This window comes from Suricata suricatta, chromosome X (genome assembly GCF_006229205.1).
Source record: "Suricata suricatta isolate VVHF042 chromosome X, meerkat_22Aug2017_6uvM2_HiC, whole genome shotgun sequence".
In the NCBI taxonomy this organism is placed as follows: Eukaryota; Metazoa; Chordata; class Mammalia; order Carnivora; family Herpestidae; genus Suricata; species Suricata suricatta.
Window position 1 is genome coordinate 36,654,512 of NC_043717.1, and position 20,231 is coordinate 36,674,742.

At 40.4% G+C, this 20,231-nt stretch overlaps 1 protein-coding gene across 1 annotated transcript in view; it reads right to left on the reverse strand.

The window, feature by feature from the left end:
- Positions 1-6,706, reverse strand: part of EFHC2 (EF-hand domain containing 2) — a 196,502-nt gene extending 189,796 nt beyond the window's left edge. The window contains exon 1 of the mRNA XM_029930958.1: positions 6,641-6,706. Coding sequence (XP_029786818.1) covers positions 6,641-6,694 — 54 coding nt within the window. The 5' untranslated portion in view covers positions 6,695-6,706. The remainder of the gene's footprint in view (positions 1-6,640) is intronic.
- Positions 6,707-20,231: the final 13,525 nt, after the last annotated feature.

Sequence of the window (20,231 nt, forward strand, 5' to 3'; positions counted from 1 at the left end):
AATAAACTTTAACTAAATAATTAAATTAAGTCTTAGACTATATTTTTATTCCTATTGCTTTGCCATATGGTTTTAGTAACTTTCCTTAACACTGTCAATGTGTTTTCATGTTGTAAACAGCATTAAAGTGAATGTACAAGCTTTATTTAAATCAACTGAGCCTACTTTTTTAAAAAGTAAACCCCATCTTAGATTAAAACAGTTATTGAACAGTATGCTGCCTTGTGAATTTTTTTACATATATAAAAAGGAAAGAAAAGTAAGTAAGCTAACCTTGATTGCATATTTGGGTTTTTTAAAATGTTTTATTTATTTTTGAGAGAGAGAGAGACAGCTTGAGCAGGGGAGGATCAGAGAGAGAGGGGGAGACACAGAATCTGAAGACAGGCTCCAGGCTCCGAGCTGTCAGCACAGAGCCACTTTGGATCCTCTGTGTCCTGCTCGCCACCTCTCCCCAACTTGTGCTCTCTCAAAAATAAACATTTGAAAAAGTAAAACAGAGGCAAGAACTGGGGGAGACCGCTCTAATGAGAGTGTATTTCACACTCTGTAACCACAGTAACAGGTTTTAGTGCAACCCAGTTCACACACACACACGTTACAGAAACAAAAGTTCATGAAACAATACTTAACTGTTCCCATGCATCATGCACTACTCTGATTTTTTTATTCTTTTCTAGTCCATTTTGTTTGTTTGTTTGTTTGTTTGTTTGTTTACAACGATGGTCAGGTTGAAGGGTTTGCACTGATGTCAGTTATTTTAAGGCAATGGAATTGACCACTAGGACCATAACCAGGAATCTGTAAGCAGGATTTTAGGTGGGGGAAAACCCTCCGCCTTATGAATAAAGCGATTGTTTCACAATTACCTTTGTCGCTGGGCTAAATTTAAATTGATTTATCTAACATCACATGAAAAAGTCAATATGTACACAAGGCATTATGCATAGTGTGTCTTTCAGCTGTGTTTCATTTACATGGCTGGTAAATTTCCCCAAGAACACAATTTCCTTATAGATTAGTAAATAGGCTTAGATTACTCTAGATAAAAATCAATTTCAAGATATTGCCCACACCCTTTTGTAACAGAGGCAGAGAGATTCTGAATTTCTGTTTCATTCTATGGCTGTGACTTCAAATATTTTTTTTTCTTAAGGAAACAGTTGCTGCACTATAAATAGAAAGTGGACTATTCACAACAAAGCCTCATAAGGTGATGGCAAGACAGCTTTATAAAAAAAACAAAAACAAAAACAAAAAACCCAGGAAGGGTATTCCTCATTATCCATTAGGAACATTCAGGATCAGCTATACAACCATCTGTCCAAAATGCTGTAGAAAAAAGACTTTCAGCTTTGGCCGGAAAGGTCCCTTTTAATATCCTATTATTTTTGACAGTGTGCCTGAGATTCTCTTAGCTCAATACAAATTCAGCCTGTACATTGTTGGAAAACTATACCATAGGTCTGGGATTTAGTGGTGACCTTTCCCTAAGGTTTTCAATTAGTTCACATCCAAGTAATTTCAAAGTCCTCAGTGGTACAAATGCTTATACTTTAGAAATACATCTCGGATTTCAGAGAAAGAAGTATAGGATGCATATTAGCTGTGAGCAGAAATCAATCGATTGCTCAGGACTGACTACCAGCAGCTAGTGAAAGGGAAAAACCAGTTCCTTTTTTAATTTCTGAGAAAAGCAGGGGGGCGCCTGGGTGGCTCAGTCGGTTAAGCCTCCGACTTCGGCTCAGGTCGGATCTCGCGTTCGTGGGTTCGAGCCCCGCGTCAGGCTCTGTGCTGACAGCTAGCTCAGAGCCTGGAGCCTGCTTCCGGTTCTGTGTCTCCCTCTCTCTCTGACCCTCCCCCTCTCATACTCTGTCTCTCTCTGTATCAAAAATAAATAAAAAAAAAAAAAAGAAAAGCAGGAAAAGTTTGCCCGCTTAATTTGAAACCCAAACAGCCAATAATTACGCTACCTCCAAGAGGCCAAGGTATTTCTTCTTTTTTTTTTTTTAATGTTTTTTTAATTTAATTTTGAGAGACAGCACAAGTAGGAGAGTGTCAGAGAGAGAGAGAGAGAGAAAGGGAGACACAGGATCCGAAGCAGGCTCCAGGCTCTGAACGGTCAGCACAGAGCCGTGGGGCTCGAACCCACAAACCATGAGATCATGGCCTGAGCCGAAGCTGGATGCTTAACTGACTGAGCCACCCAGGCGCCCCGGTATTTCTCTTGATAATTTAGTTCAGCAAGCAAGGCTGTCACAGGAGGTGGGGAGTGATTACAAACAGGGTGGGGAACAGATTTGGATCTACCCACTTTTTGGCCATTCTAGGCACCAGAGGACATCTGATCTTTTAACGAAGTACATTTTTAATCATCAGTTTTTTGGCAACACAGTCTGGACCAAGGTTAGTGTAACAATTTTTTTAAATGCAGCCACCTGATTTGGACACAGACAAGGATGCCCAATATACAAATACTCATCTGTTAAATGACAGCCCAAGGTATCTAATAAGTATAGTGTCATTCCCTAACTCACTCACTCACACACACACACACACACACACACACAGATTCACTCACTCACACTCTCCTACTGGTCTGAGGCATAAAGTAAATGTTTTTCAAATACAGTCACGCACCTAGAAACAGACCCACATGTATTTGGACACTTAGGACAGAGAAGTAGAGAAAGGGAGGTCTTTTCCAAAAACAGGTTAAAAGACAAGACATGAGAGACTACTGAATACTGAAAACAAACCGAGGGCTTAAGGGGGGAGGGGGAAAAAGGAAGGGGGGTGACGGTCACGGAGGAGGGCACTTATGGGGAAGAGCACTGGGTGTTATATGGAAACCAATTTGCCAATTTGACAATAAACAATATATGAAGTTGAAAAAAAAAAAAAGACAGCAGGCCCTAAATGGAGCCGATCATGCGAAGCCTCGTGTCACAAACTGAAACTTAACTTATGGTTTTGGCCGTCCCAGAAACAGGATCTTAAACCAGCCAATCATGAATCTCCCGATCAACACTAGTTAGGTACGTAATCTGCCTAAAATCCCTTGCCACCACCCCGTAAAAGGGAAATAACTTTATAGTAACCAATTCAATTTTTGTCTAGCATAATACTCCCCTTCTGCCTAGAAAACGTCTTTTCTTCTTCTCCTCTCTCTCTCCCTCTCTCTCTCTCTCTCACACACACACACACACACACACACACACAATTTATACTAGTTAGATTAGAAATCTAAATGTGAAAGGTAAGGGGCACCTGGGTGGCTCAGTGTCCCACAGTTTCGGCTCAGGTCATGATCTCCTGGTTTTGAGAGTTCGAGCTCGTGTCCGGCTCTGCACAGACAGTTCGGAGCCTCCTTGGGATTCTCTCCCTCCCTCTCTATCTGCCCTTCCTCTGCTCACGCTGTTTCTGTCTCTCTCAAAAATAAGTAAACATAAAAATAAGTAAAGAAACAGGTAAATGTGAAAGGTAAAAACAAAATTTCCAATAGGTACCACAGAAGAATACCATGAACTTGGCATAAGGAGAAATTTCTTCAAGAGGAAACAAAAATCACTAATCTAAAGGAAAAATTACTCCTCAAAAACACCAGTAACTAAATGAAAAGGCCAACCACAGACTAGAAGACGTTTGCAACAGAGATGTCTGACAGAAGAGTCCTACTCAAAATCTATAGAAGTAAAAAAAAAAAAAAAAAAGGAAGGCAACCTGGTAGAGAATTAGAAAAGACATTAACAAGTACTACACAAGAGAAATGACCCATAAATGTGTAAATCATGCTCAAGGTCATCAGAAATCGGGTTGAGAGCAGGTGGTTACTACAGGTTCACTACCCTCGCTGATCAAAATGAGTAAAATGTAAAAGGCCAACAATATCGAGTGCTAGAATGTGGGTGAGACAGGTACATAAAATGTTGGCGGATATTTAAAATGGCTGAAGCAGTTTGACACCGTCCACTAAAGCTGAACGTATGGAAACCATATGATCCAGCAATCGTACCAACAGCTTTGAACAAGAATAGTCACAGAAAACTTTTCAAAAGAATTTTAATGTTTATTTGTTTTTGAGAGAGACAGAGGATGTGCAGGAGAGGGGCAGAGATAGACTGAGAATCCAAAGCAGGCTCCAGGCACTGAGTTGTCAGCACAGAGCCTTATGTGGGGCTCAAACCCACAGACCACGAGATCATGACCTGAGCCGAAGTTGGACACCCAACCGACTGAGCCACCCAGGCGCCCCTCAGCAAACTCTTTTTAATAACCCCTAACATACCAAATCCCTTCTCAAGCCTAAAATGAGTATATAAATGTCATACTCACACAATGGAATACTAAAGAGCAATGACAACGTGCCAACTACCTCCACAGACGGCCCCAGACACAAATCTCACAAACAGAATACTGAGCTTCAAAAAATTCAGTCACAAAAGAACACCAGACATTTACACTGATGGGAAGTTCAAAAGCAAACAAAATCTAACTATAGCACGGGCAGCCAGAATGATTAACTCTGGACAGTAGGAAGTGGGTAATGACCGGAAAGGGTGATAGGTACGGTGCCGCACAGAATAGAAGATGTTGAGGGGACACCTGGTAGAGCTCAGTGGGTTAAGCATCTGACTCAATTTCGGCTCAGGTTATAATTTTGCACTTTAGGAGTTCGAGTCCCAAGTTTCGTTCTCCGCTGACAGTGTAGGACCTGCTAGGGATTCTCTCCCCCACTCTCCGGGACCCTCCCCTGCTCGTGCCCACACGCTCTCTTTCTCTCAAAATAAAGTTAAAAAAAAAAACATATATATGACGTCCAGTTAAATTTGAATTTGAGGTAAGCAACAAATAGTCTTTTAGTAGAAAGAGGTCCCATGCAGTATTACGGACATATATTTGAATTTGCTAAATCCGGCAACTGCAGGTGAGGGAGATGGTTTTGGAACACTAGAGATATTTTGTTTCTTGAGGCCCATTTTGGGATCATCCCGCTACATATCTTTCTGCACATTTACTGTACTTCATAATAAAAAGAAGAAAAAGGTCAAGTGCACTGAGTACTGCCTTGCAGATTTTAAAATAGCTCATCCAAGCACATGGGAGCCCCCATTCTGCAGGACAATAAGTATCAATAAAACATCTGTAATCTACAAGTGTTTGGGGGCTCAAAGCTGTGAGCTCTACTTACATCAGTTTTAATGTTTATTTTGAGGGAGAAAGAGGGAACACATGAGCAGGAGAGAGGCACAGAGGGAGAGAGAGAGGGACAGAGGATCCCAAGCAGGCACTGAGCTGACCGCTGAGAGCCCAATGTGGGGCTCGAACCCATGAACCATGAGACCGTGACCTGAACCAAAGTTGGTCACGTGACAGACTGAACCACGCAGGTGCCTTCTACTTACAATTTTTATCAAAATTACTCTGGCACAGCCTGCTTCTTTTCTTCTGAAATTTTCTTTTTCATGTCCTGCCCCTCTGGGGTCTTTATGTGGCTGGCTTTATGTCAGCAAGGAGCAGTGCTAGGCTGGAAGGCCAGCCTCTACCCATCAGCCAAAAAATGCACAAATCCGTATTCAACAAGCAAGCTGGTCCAGCCAATTGGACCCATGGAGATCAGAATCTGGTGGCCCAAAGCCCCAAAGAAAACTGGGACTTGAGGGCCAACAACATGGAAACAGACACCTCTGAATCCATAAAGTCAAATGCTCCATTTGGCCTGCTGCCTGTTTTCCAAATTTGTCAAATGTTTACAAAAACACCGTGAGGGGCTACCTCCACTTCCCTCCCACCAGTGCCATCACCTCCCTTCCATCCCAGACACAACTGGCAAACCCAAGTGACCTGTATGACCAGCATAAAGAAAAGCATAAATCATCCCCCCTTGTTTAAATCAGGGGCTATTTATTATCGACAAAATGCTTTCGTGGTCAGTTTTTCGTGTGGTGGCGTGGTGTTGTTTCGGACGTTTATCCCGCTTTGAAACGAACGCCTCCCAATTCTAAACAAAAAACCCTCCAAGTTTGGATGTTTCCCTCTATAAAGTGTAGGATCAAACTTTAGAAGCCAGTGGAATGAACCATTTCCTACTTGCTCCCAGCAGCCTCGAGCGCGCCAGGTTTCTTCGCTTTAGTAACAGTAACTTTTTTTTCAGAGTATATTAAAGTCAACGACTAGGCACCTAGGCTGTGGAGCCAGGTTGCCTGGAAGAAACCCAGTTTCACACTGAAACTGTATAGGTCTGGCCAGTGAGTGAGTGGCTCATCGCTCTGTACCTCGGTTTCTTCAACTGTAAAATGGGAAGAAAAACAGCTACGCATCAAACGCCGTGTCTGACGACTAAAGCACAAGACCTGCAACACCTTAAACGCTCAAGGATGTTTATCACCGTCACGACCACTGGCTACCTTACTCTCCTAATGTATCTAATAGAAGTTAAAGCATCCAGATGCAAGTGGAGAGACGGGGTGGGCGACGCAGAGAGTAAGGGTTTCACCAGCCTATAAAGTCTGGTCCGAGTCGTGCCCAATTCACAGGTAGAAGCGCAGAGAAATGTCTGAGTAGAGCCCGGGGAGGTGGCCGCACATCTGCACCCCAGATGCTGGCCAGGACCTCTGACCTCGGCGCCCTCACTACTCACGTTGCGGTTGAAGGAGTAGCCCGGCAGCAGCGGCAGAGCCATAGCTCTCAGCATCCGAGGGTTTAAACGACCCATAACAGACTGGCCGGCAAGTAGCGACCGCATTGTATAAACCCCCCTGCGTTGCCTAGAAACGGGAGGCGGCGTCACAAAGGGAGGAGGGGCTGCAGGGGGCGGGGCCAGGCAGGAAGCTCTCCGAGAGCTTCCCCTCCCCCATCCACCCTCACCCACCCAGCTGAGCGCAGGTCCCGGGAGGCTTTCCTCTCCACACGTGCTGTGCACACAAAGACAGAACTACACCGCTCCCCGCCCCCCGCGCCGCTTTCTCGTTTAACCCCTTTATAGAGCTCACGCTCCTCCGACTCTAACCAGATTTTTTTGCCATTTGCTTATTCAATTTAGCTCAAACACAGAAGAGTGCAGAAAACAATGTGACATCCATGTGCTCACAGAAATGCGACACCACTTAATATTACATTTACATCAGCTTTTATTTTGTGGTTACAACATTCGAGAAGAATCCAAAACCACCCCCCACCCCCCATCCCATGACAATCCATTCAGTGGTAGCCACCATCCCCAGTCCTTCCCTCATTTTTATACTTGAGCTTTATCTGTAAGGTGTTCATTTCTGGTCTAATCAGGGTGGCCAGGGACAGGGGTAGGTGGCACAAAACGCAGTCCCTGTTATTGCGTCATACACCCAAGATTGCCCAGGCCCGGAGCCTCTTGGCATCCACTCCCCTTATATATTGCCAATCCCTCCCTCCCTGAGTCCTACTGGTTGGACATATTGTTACGTCCCAATCACCACCTCCTCTGGGTCAATTGAGGCCCTGTTAATTTCTGCTCGGTTTTCTTTCAAACAACAACAACCACCAAAAAAACACTAACTGATCTTTCCTCTCATAAGTGGTGATGCACCTGTTACTCTTCTGCTTCAGTATTCTTCTAGCCTTCCTGCAGCCTTTAGAAGGCAGTGAAACTCCTTGGCGCCATCAGAGCCTATGTCTGGGGGTGCTATCAATACCCCTCATCGCCTTCTTTGCCCCACTCCTCTACTTTAGCTCTGAGAAACCACTGGCAGTTTCCAAACCAGGCTCTGCAGTTTCTCCCCTGTGGATTTTGTAAATGTCATGATCTATGAGAAACACCCTTCCTTCCTCTCTTTCACCTGGGTGACCCCTTCTTATTTTTCAGGACATGGTTCAGCGTGGGAAAGAAGCATGGCAGGCTTTGCCATTTCTGGGAAACACTCCTCCACCTTCTCCACCTCCCCGGCTCTATATGGTCCCAGTCTCATTGTGGCTTCTGCTGTACCGCAATATAATCGTACTTACTTGATTCTCTTCAAATGCAAAATTACTCCAGGGCACAAACTCTATATCCTTTTTTATTCATAGACAATGTTAACCTTTAAAATAAAAGTTATTTTACCAACAAAAATGGGCTTACTTGGGAAAGGCAGAGAATTGCAATTTGGGACATTCTAGCTATGGCACAACCATAAGAAAATCGAATTGAAATGTTATTTTAGGAGGAAGAAGGAGGAAATTGGGAGGGATTTTTTTGACTAAGTTGCAAGGGTAGTTGATTTCTTACAGGAGACGCAATGTACATTCTTTCCCTGTTGGAGCCTGAAATTGATCATTCTTTCCATTGAGGATTCTTCTTTTAGAGTCTGTAATTGACCATGCTGCCTGTAATTGACATGGAGGGGTACCAGCCCCCTCTTGCGGCCTCCCAGCTCCACTTTAGTGAGGTTTCCCCCTGCTATTTTTCCCCCTGCTATTTTTCACAACATGCATCACTGTTTTCTTTACAACATACACTATTGTTTTCTGTGTTTATACATTCTATACCATAAATTTCTGCTACCTGCTTTTTCCACCTAAAATTCTGGTTTGTACATGTTAACACATGTAGATCTATTTTTTCCATTTCAAATGCATTATATGATTGTACCACAACTTACTGATCCATCTGTTGTCATCTGTTGATGTCATCTGTTAATAACAATTAAGTTGCTTTCAATTTTTCACCAGTTATCAACAATACTGCAATGAACAACTGCCTGTATAATTTTAAACACCTATCTGACTGTATATTTTAGCTTCACTAGATCTGACTAAACGGTCTCCAGAATTGTTGAGCCAGTTAAGAAAGTTCCTTTTCCCCTTCATTCTTTCAACAATGGGTATTATCCAATTGTATAATTTTAAACAGCTGACTATATATTCAATGGTATACCGTTGTTATTTTATTTCTCCCTAATTCCTACGCCGTTGGTCATCTTTTCACACACTTGTTACCTTCTTCAGTGACTCCTCTATTTATATCCTTTGCTGATTTCCCTCTTCGGTCATTTGTAATGTTTAAGATACACATAATCTTAGGCATAGCAAATGTCTTCGCGTAATTTGTGGTTTGTTTTTTAATTCCACTTAACAGTGTTCTTTATTGCACATGAATGTGTCATTTTACTTTACTCAAATAGATCATTCTTTCCCATGATGGTTTGTACTTGTGTGAATTCAAAAAATACTATAGAACCAAATTATTCTCCTGCATGTTCTTACAAATATTTTTAAATATTTTTTGTTATGTTTCCAACTGAAACAATATCGACCCAATAGAAAAACTGCAAGAAGAGTACAAAGAACTCCTGGTGACCCTTCACCCAGATTCTCCCAATTGTTTTCTATTTTTACCATATTTTTTGTGTCATTCCGTCTCTATATACAGTTTCTCCCATTTTACAGTAAATAGTCGACAGCATGCCCCTTTACTCTTGAATAACTCGGTATGTATTTCCTAATAACATTCTCTTACATAACTGAACTACCATAATCAAAATCAGGACATTAGTATTAATAAAATGCTATTTTCTAATCTAAAATACTCATATTGTGTCGATTATACCAAAAATGTCCCTTGTAGCAAAAACTATCCCAATTTTTAAAAATCTGGTCCAGAGTCTCACCTAACAGCCCACATTAGTTGTTACATCTCTTTCTTGTCTTTAATCGGGAACACTTCTTCCATCTTTCTTTGTCTTTCCTGACCTTGATATCATTGAAGAAACTAGGCCAGACGCTTGATAGAATGTTATTCAATTTAGATTTGACCCATGTTTCCTCATGAGTAGGTTTACAGCTTCTAGAATGGTTTTTTGTTTATGGCTTTTTGACAAGAACACCAAAAGAGAAATGCTGTGTCCTTCTCAATCATCAAAGGAGCAGGTACATAAAGAGTATTCCAACCATCAATGGCCAGGTTAACTGTGATCACTTGGGTAGGGTGTGTATGCCAAGTTTCTCCTCTGTAAAGTTCCTATTCTTCCTTTCCAATTATAAGAATCTTGCGAGGCGACACTTTGAGACTATGTAAATACCAAGTTCTTCATTAAACTACTAGCATCAGTTGTGGATCCTGCCCAAATCATTTATTATCATGATCCTGCCAAATGGTGACTTCTTAACTCCATTATCCCTTCTGCATATAGTAGCTGGCAATCTACTGTGAGAAAGAACTTTTCTTTCTCCTCCACTTATCTATTTATTCATTCATTTATATCAGAACGGTCCACAGATTCTCATTGTATTCTGTTGATAATACACGGTAACTGTTATTATTCTTTTAAGTTCATTTATTTTTGAGAGAGAGAGAGAGAGAGAACAAGCAGCGGAGGAGCAGAGAGAGAGAGCAGAGTGGGACAGAAGAGCTGAAGCATGCTCTGCACTGACAGCAGAGAGCCCGACGTGGGGCTCGAACTTACCAACCATGAGATCATGACCCCCCCCCCCCAGCCGAAGTCGACTCAATGCTTAACCAGCTTAACCAGCTTAACGGACTGAGCCACTCAGGTGCCCGCTATTATTATTTATTTTAGTGCTAAAATTGTCCTGGTGTTGGTCAGTGGGAGTCGCTCCAAGTGGACTCCTCTGTCTTTTTGTTTGTCCCCACCATTTTCCAAGCACGTCTTTGTGCTCTGTTGTAGTAGGGTCCCCTCCCTAAGGAAAGGAAAAAAAAATAAAATAAAACCTCAAGGCAACCTTGCTATTCCCATACTTGACAACATCCCTCACGACCCTGTAACATGAGACCACTTAATCAGACTACATGTTTGTGTGTTACCATATATGGGAGACAAAGAAGTAAAAAATATATTTAAAAAAAAAACTACACCACGTGGCATTCAGGCTCAGTTCTGCGGTAGGAACCTAACTGAGCACTGGCAGGAATAAAGTTGCTTCCTGCAGAGAAAAGCCTCGATGTCGTGACTCTCTGTGAGAGAATCCTGCTACACTGTCACTACAGGATATTTGAGATATCCATAAATATAGGTAGATATAGATATGCACATATAGTTCTATCTCTTTCCATTTCTCTCAATAGATAGATAAAAATAGATATATTAAAACCCTTGAGTTTATACTGATACATCCATTTCCAATCAATACAGTGCTGATTCCAATTACCCGCAAAACATTTATTTATTTGCTCATACGAAAAGACCCCCCAAAGCAGTTTCAGAATATCCAACTGATATCACTGTGAAAAAAATCAAACCTATTAACTGGACTTCAACATTGTTTTCAGGATTTGTTTGTTTGTTTTCCATGTTTTCATGGATTTTCTCAACATACTGTTCCAAAATGACTTAGGTTTGATTTCTCCCTCTTCTCCTCCCCAGCCTTCTTTAGAGTGCTGATGTCGCTTATGTTACTCATTTGAAAAACGGTCTGGTTCATTCTGGTTCCATTTGTATCCCTCATGGAGCCGAGTCGTTTTTTCTACCCTTGTCTATTTCTTTTTTGTTTTTCTTCTCTTGCAGTTGTTTTTCTTTCTCTTTTTCCTTTGATCAATTTGGCTAGTAGTTTACATGGATTTTTTTTTAATGTTTTTCCAAAGAACCAGAGTTTTGATTTATTACTTTGACCCACTGATTTCTATTCCCAACCTCCATTCTTTTTCAGCTTTTACCTTTATTGTTTCGTTCCTTGTGTTTTCTTTTGGTTCATCTGTTTTTCTTTCACATCTTACATTGAGATAATTCATTCATTTCCGTTCTTTTATTTTTACTGATCTAAGTGTTTAAGGCTATGAATTTTCCTCTGATCTCTACTTAAAGGTATCCATGTGGGGTGCCTGGGTGGCTCAGTCGGCAACGTCAGCTCGGGTCATGATCTCACAGTTTGTGGGTTCGAGTCCCACCTCAGGCTCTGTGCTGACAGCTCAGAGCCTGGAGCCTGCATCAGATTCTGTGTCTTCCTCTCTCTCTGACCCTCACCTGCTCACACTCTGTGTATCTCTCTCTCAAAAATAAATTAATGTTAAAAATTTTTTAAATTAAAAAAATAAAGGTATCCATGAGTCTCTCTGCTATTGAGTGTTTTCATTACTTTGTTTTAGGGCTGTTTTGTTTTGTTGTAGGTATTTTTAATATTGGCCTGTTATTTCCCCTTTCACCCCAGAGTTGCTCGATACAAGATTTTTAAGTGTCTACTTGGAAGAGCTTTCTGAGTTTTCTTAATTCTATTTTTATTTCACTGTGATAGAGTGTTGATGGTAATATTTTCATTGCATAGAACATATTGATGCTTTCTTTGGGACCTAATACTTGATCAATTGTTGTAACTAGTCCATGTGCAGTCGAGAAAAAAACAATACTCTATTACTAGGTCCTGAAGTTCAGTAGAGCTCAATGATACCTACTGTATTGATTATGTTGTTTTTTGCTACACCTTTATTTATACGTCTGCCACTTGATCTATTCTGCACTTGGGGTGGTGTGTTAAAGTCTCCTCTTGCTACCGGAGGGTGGGAGGGACACTGGTCCTTGTCTCACAGAGTCAAAGAATAACTCTTACAGATGACAACAGAGAGTGAGACAAAGTACAGAGCTCTCGGGAGTGAGGGGGGTCCCGACTGGGTAGCCGCTGGGGATTTCTGTCCCTTGCTTTTGACTGGGACCTTCTCAGAAAGTTTGTGGGACTCCACGCATGGCACCTGGCCCCGGCGGGTCCGGAATACGTGTATCTCATCCTCTTCTTGCCCAAACTCTGTTGCTGCTGACACTTCCTCGGCCTCCCACCTGCAGCCGCATCCTGCCTCCTGAAGGTCCTCACCTCCCCCTGCCTAATGTAACCCTTTCCCTACTCACTCTTAGCAATGTGTTTCTATCAGTGTCCCCTTCCGTCTGTACTTGCTGCCTTTTAAAGAGGGTTATTTGGTGCATGGATTTTCATAACAGTTATGCTTACAATGTGAAATCGGCTTTTAGCATTATAAAGTATCATTTCTTGTAATGTTTGGTTATTTCCTTGGCCTGAATTCTACTTCGTTTCATATCAAGGAGCACAGGTTCCAGTTACTTGCTATTTCCACTTGCCCATGCCTTTATTCTTAGCCTTTCTGCATCATTTTGATTTAGATGTGTCTCTTAGACACCACATATAATTGGGTCTTGCTCTGTGAGCCATATTGAAATGTTTTTTTCTGTAGGTGAGTGAAACCCAGTCACATTTAATGATAAGACATTCTTTATCTCAACTCCGATGTCTTATATGTTATGATCACCATGTGTATTCATGTGTGTTGTGTATATTTACCGTTTCTTTTTCTTCATGATGTGTTTTCCTTACTGTTGTAACTTACACATTTCTTTTGGTATTTAAGAAGGCTTGCATCTTTGTTCTAGTATTTATTTTTCTATTTATACCTCAAGAGAATTGATACCTCTACCTTTGTACGTCTGTAGATATGCGGCACATACTGTCTATTCCCCTGTACACCCATTGAGTGTTATATTCATTGGTTCAATTGTTTTTCACTTAACAAATGTTTACTGAGCATCTACTCAGATGTAGCAGAACTTCTCCCAAACACTTCTGAACACCTCACACTTGATGTTCTCAGTCTCCTGTAACTTGCAACTTTTTTGCTTGTTTGGTTTCCTCCCGTGACACCTTCCCATTCGGCCTCACTGACACATCCACCACAAAGGAGTATCTGAGGCCCCTGGATGGGGTCACGATCTCGCGGTTTGTGGGTTCAAGTTCCCGTTGGGCTCTGTGATAGCTCGGAACCTGCTTGGGATTTTCTCTCTTCCCTGTCTCTCTCTCTCTCTCTCTCTGATGCTCCCCAACTCGTGCTCCATCTCTTTTTCTCTCTCTCAAAAATAAACATTAACAACAGCAACAACAAAAAGGAATATCTGAAATGACATGTATGTCTTTTTAAAATAAGTTGCAAGTAAACTAGTTCCAAATTGTGAGACATCCCCTGAAATAACTGAAGACACTTTGAGGCATGTCAGGACCAGTGCTGGGAAGCAGCTGTTACTGAACTTCAAAGGATCTGCGTTGCACACACCCCATGGATGAAGAATGCACAGGGGAGACTCACGCAGCTAACATTTCTGAGCAAGCTCAAACTGACCTATGAACAAAGGAACAGTTGCCCAGTGGGAGAAGTTCCTTTGAGGAATGAGGTTATCTTGCAGTCCAGAGCCTTTCTACAAGATGCAAGGGCCCTCGGCAGCAGGAGGGAATGCCCTTGGCAGTATTTCTGCGGAAACTTTCCTTTCTCCTCCATTGAAGCTTTGTCTCTGAAGGTCTTTGTCTTTGTCTCTGAAGGTCTCCCTTGTCCTGAGGTCTTCATCAATAGCACTGCCCCATTCTTCTGAGTTCCCGAAAGCTGACACTCTTCATGACATTGTGCTGACTTGGGTTACAGCCACATTTCAAGACCTCATCCTTCAAAGACTCTTCCAAAAAATAGGAGAGAAGAGAAAACTTCCTAACTCATCCTATGAGGTCACCAAAACCAGACAAAGACACCACCAGAGAAGAAACACTCAACGAAGATCCCATATGAACACAGATGCGGAAATCCTCAACAACATACTAGCAAACCAAGTCCAGCAATCTATAAAGAGGATTATACACATGACCAAGTGGGATTGATTCCAAGAATGCAAAGTTGGCTTAACATCTGAAGACCAATCCATGTAATATACAATATTAATAGAATGAAGGATAAACACCATATGATTATCTCAACAGACACAGAAAAAAACATTGGACAAAATCCAACACCCTTTTCTGATTAAAAAAAAACACTCAGCTAACTAGGAAAAGAAGGGAAACTCCTCAACCTAACAAAATCCATATATTAAAAAACACAAATAACATCACAACAGACAGTGAGAAATTAGATACTTTCTCTTTAAGATCAGAAACAAGACAAGGATGTTCACTGTTACCTGAATGTTCTATTCAACATTGTTCTGGAGTTTTACACCAAGGCAAAGAAAAGAAAAGAAAAGAAGAGAATACAGATTAGAAATGAAAAAGCGGAAGCTTGAGTCTGGCGCCTTAGACCACTCGGCCATCCTGACACCACATGAAAAAGCAAAACTGCCCCTACTCACAGAAGATGAGATCTTGTATATAGACAGTCCCAAGGAATACAGACACATATACAACTATTAGAAATGGCAAACAAGTTTAGTAAGGTTACAGGATACATGATCAACATACAGCCGCCAATTGTATTTTCATACACTAGTAATGAATAATTTCAAAATAAAGTTAAGAAAACACTTTTATACATAATAACATTGAAAAGAATAAGACACTTAGAAACAAATTTAACAAAATGAATGCAAGATTTGTGCACTAAGAAACTACAAAATGTCAGCACAACAAAGTAAAGAGGGCCTGAATAAATGGAAAGATAGATGGTTCATGAGTTAAAAGTTTTAACATGGTTAAGATTCCAACCTTCTCCAAATTGATCAAAAAATTCAATGCACTGCTGTCAAAATTAAAATTTTTTTGTGGAAATAGACAAGCTAATCTGAAAATTCATCTGAGAATTCTCGGGACCCAGAAGAGCCACAACCATCTTCAAAAAGAAGAACAAAGTTGGAGGACTCAGACTTCCCAATTTCAAAATTTACTACAAAGCCACAATGACCAAGACAGCGTGGTACTGGTATAAGGATATATACAGATCAAGAAAAGAAACTTGAGAGTCCAGAAATAAATTCTTACATTTATGGGCAATTGATTTTTGACAAGGGGCCAAGATAATTAAATGGGGGAAAGAATAATCTTTCCCACCAAACAGTGCTGAAATAACTGGAGAGCCACGTGCACAAGAATCAATTTGTACCCTTGGCGCACATCACACTATATACAATAGATGGCCATCACACTATCTACAAAAATTAAGTTGAAATGGACCAGAGACCTGCACGTGAGAGCTTAAATTATGAAACTCTTGGAAGACAATGTAGATGCCAGTCTTGTTGTATTCGGTTTAAGCGATGCTCAGGTTTTTGGTTTGGGCTTTGGTTTGTTTTGGTTTGGTTTTGGTATAACACCTTAAAGTACAACCAACAAAAGCAAAACAGATAAATTGGACTTTCTCACAATTAACAACTTCTGTGATTCAGAGAACATCATCAAGAAAGTAAAAAGGCAACTCAGAACAATTAGAAAATATTTGCAAGTGATATAGATTTGTGTCTAGTATATATAAAGAATGCTTACAGTTCAACAACAATAAAGAAATATCCCAATTTTTACACAGGCAAAGGATTTGAATAGACACTTACCAAAGATGTGCAAATGTCCAGTAAATACATGGAAGTATGTTCAATGTCATTAATCATTAAGGAAATGCACAGAAAAACCACACTGGGATATTACTTCACACCCACTAGATTGTTTGCACAGAAAAAACGGACACTGGTAAGTGTTGGTGAGGATGTGGAAAATTTGGAACCTGTTTGTGGGAATGCAAAGCTTTGCATCTGCTTTGGAAAACCATTTGGCAGTTTCTCAAAAAATGAAGCACAGAGTTACTATATGACCCAGGAACTCCATCCCTTGGTATAAACCGAAGAGAATCGAAAACATGTCCACCAAGAAACTTTTACATGAATGCTCATAGTAACAGTCACAATAGTTAAAAAGCAGAAATAGCCTAAATGTCCATCGATTGAGGAGTGGATAAGCAAACAATGGCATCTACATACGACGGAGCATTACTCAACCATAACATTGAATATGTGTTGACCTATCAGTTGATACCTTAAAAACAGTACAGGAAGTGAAAAATTCCAGACACAAAAGACGATGTATTGTATGATTTCCTCATATAAATTATCCAAAATAGGCAAATGAATAAAGACAGTTGATTAGTAGTTGCCAAGGGTTGTAGGCACGGGAAGTGGGAAGTGACTGCTGTGAGTTTCTTTCAGGGGTGATGTAAATGTTCTGGAATAAATTGTGATCAGTGTACAACTTGTGCATATATTAAAAGCCACTGAATTATACACTTTAGAAGGTAAACTTTAGGGTGCCACAGTCGGTTAAGCGTCTGACTCTTGATTTTGGCTCAGGTCATGATCTCTCGGTTCATGAGATCCAGGCCCACATCAGGCTCTGTGCTGGCAGCTCAGAGTCTGCCTGAGATTCTCTCTCTCTCTGTCTCTCTCTCTCTCTCTCTCTCCCTCTCAAAAATAAATAAACATTAAAAAGTAATCTTTAAGGGTGGCTCAGTCAGTTAAGCGTCTGACTTCGGCTCAGGTCATAATCTCACAGATCGTTGGACTCTGTGCTGACAGCTCGGAGCCTGGAGCCTGCTTCGGATTCTGTCTCCCTCTCTCTCTCACTCTCCCACTCGTGCTCTATCTCTCTCTGTCTCTCAAAAATGAATGAATGTTAAAAAAAATTTTTAAGTAACTAAAAAATAAATTAATTAAAAAATAAAAGGTAAACAATATGGTATGTGAATTCTCTCTCAATAAAGCTGTTAGCAAACACTTTTAACTGATTAAAGTTAAGTAAAATTAAAAACGTGTTTCCTCAGTTGCACTAGTCACATTTCAAGGGCTCCATACCTATATATAGCTAGCAGCTACCACAGTGGATGGCACAGATATAAAACATTTTGGTTATCACAGAAAACTTCATTGGACAGTGCTGGTCTAGATCTCATTGCCAGGTCCCGGAGATCTAAGAAATAGATCAAATGCATGCAACGTACTTATAAGAATTGAGTTCTTATGTGGATGGACTGTAAAATAAAGTTGAGAAAATGGGGGAAATTTGAATATTGGCTGGGTATTTGACTATACAAAGGAATTACTGTTACATATTGTTAAGTATAACAATAATTTTGTGGTTATGTTTTCTAAAGTCACTTCTGTTTTAGAAATAAATACTAAAATGCTTCTACATGAAATAGATGAAATGATACAGTGCCTGGGATTGGTTTCAATATAATCCAGGGGTCAGAAGATCAGGGAAAATGGATATAACAAAATTGGCCACGAGTCAATAATGATTCCATCTCACGAATGGGTGTCTGTGAATTCATTATACTCTTCGATCTGTAAGAATGTTTGAAATTTTTCATGTAAAACAGTCTATAAACAAAAAGGCCGTCACTGATTATTTGTATCTAACTGACCATTGCCACACAGAAATACAGTATTGTTAGGTTTTCTAAGAAAATTCAGAAATCCATATTCTAATGTAATATCTCTGGTGTGTCATGGCTGATTCATTTGTTCGATCAAAGGGCACAGAAAACAATCCCATCTGGAGCTTGGATCCAGCACACGGTCCCCACTTCACGACACCCGATTTAGAATAATCAATGGAATTAATGGATTCTGAGGTCATCCATCATAAAAGTGAATTATCTCAAGCACATAGTCAACATTGCATATTTTACTTTTAAAATTATGACCTATTTCAAAAGGTACAGAGGACAATAAAATATGCATACACCTGCTACACGGCTTAAGCAAATCTGAATATTTTGCCATATTTCTTCCAAAAAAAGAAAATGTTATAAAATACCACTCATGCCCTCTTTGTAACTCTCCTTGCTCCTATTCTTTCTGCCTCTCCAAATAATACTATCCTGAAATTTGTTCCATCAATCCCAACCAGATTTATAAAATTTCACCACAGCTATATGGAACATAAATAATAAATGTGTTGCTCTCCTGTTTCCAGATTTTAATTTTTTTAATGTTTTTTTTTTTGAGAGGCAGAGAGAGACAGCACGAGCAGGGAAGGGTCAGAGAGAGAGGAAGACACAGAATCCAAAGCAGGATCCAGGCTCTGAGCTAGCTGTCAGCACAGAGCCTCACGAGAGGCCCGAACCCACAAACCATGAGATTATGACCTGAGCCTAAGCTGGCCGCTTAACCAACTGAGCCACCCAGGCGCCCCTGTTTTCAGATTTTAAGTGAATAGTTCCATTTTTTAAAAAATGCATTGCATGTCTATCTACCAACAGCAAACAGCTAGAAAACTAACTTTTTAAAGGCCATTTAGAATAACACCAACAAAAATATGTATCCAGAAATAAATCTAACAAAAGATGGGCAAGACATTTAGGGAGAAAATGATAAATGACACTGAATGGCATTAAAGAAGGACCTAAATAAATGGATATATACATTGCATCCATGGGCTGGAAGACTCAATATCATCACGATATCAATTCTGGCTGTCATTCCAGTCAAAATCCCAAAAGAGACATACAGTGAAGCGGGGGGGGGGGGGGACGTCAAGTGGCAGAAGACAATATACAGACAGATCTGTTTATGTAAATTTCAGAACCATGCAGAAGCAAAGAATATATTGTTCAGTTACAGAACATATATACAATCTACAATGAAAAGCAAGAATACAATAAATGGAAATACATAATAAGAGTTACATTTGAGAAGTAAGGGAACAGGCATTCAAAGGTAATAATACTGTTCCATTTCTTTTTTTGAAAGAGAGAGAGTGAAAGTGCGAGTGGGGGAGGGCAAAGGGAGAAGGAAAGAGAATTCTAAGCCGGCCCCAGGCCCAATGAGAATCCTGTCCTGGAGCTGGATCCCACGACCCTGGGATCATGAACTGAGCCGAAATTAAGAGTCCGACACTTAACCAACTGAGCCACCCAGGCACCTCAATAGTGTTCTGTTTTCTTAAACAGGGAGGTATCAATATGAGTGCTCATTGTATGAAAATTCATTACACCTTACACATGCTTTGTCAATATTCTTTTGTATTCAATCAATATTTAATAAGACCAATTTTAAGTCTTTTTTTAATGTTTATTTTTGAGAGAGAGAGAGAGAGAGAGAGAGAGGATGAGCAGGGGAGAGGCAGAGAGAATGAGAGACACAGAATCCAAAATAGGCTACAGGCTCCGAGCTGTCACCATAAAGCCCGATGTGGGTCTCAAATCCATGAACCACAAGACCATGATCTGAGCCAAAGTCAGATGCTTAACCAACTGAGCCATCTAGGTGCCTCCAATTAAAAAAAAATATAATATACATCTATATCACTACCATGGAAATATGTCAACAATATACGTGGTTATGAGATAATGTTGAAAAGCATTATGAATCATATTAAATAGAGTATGTGCCAAAATGATAACAGCAGTTATGTAAAATATTACATACAATATGCACAAATGGTTAATAGTGGAAATATGCACCAAAATGTTAGTAGTGGTTATGTATAATAAAGAAAATATGCATCTAATTTTAATAATG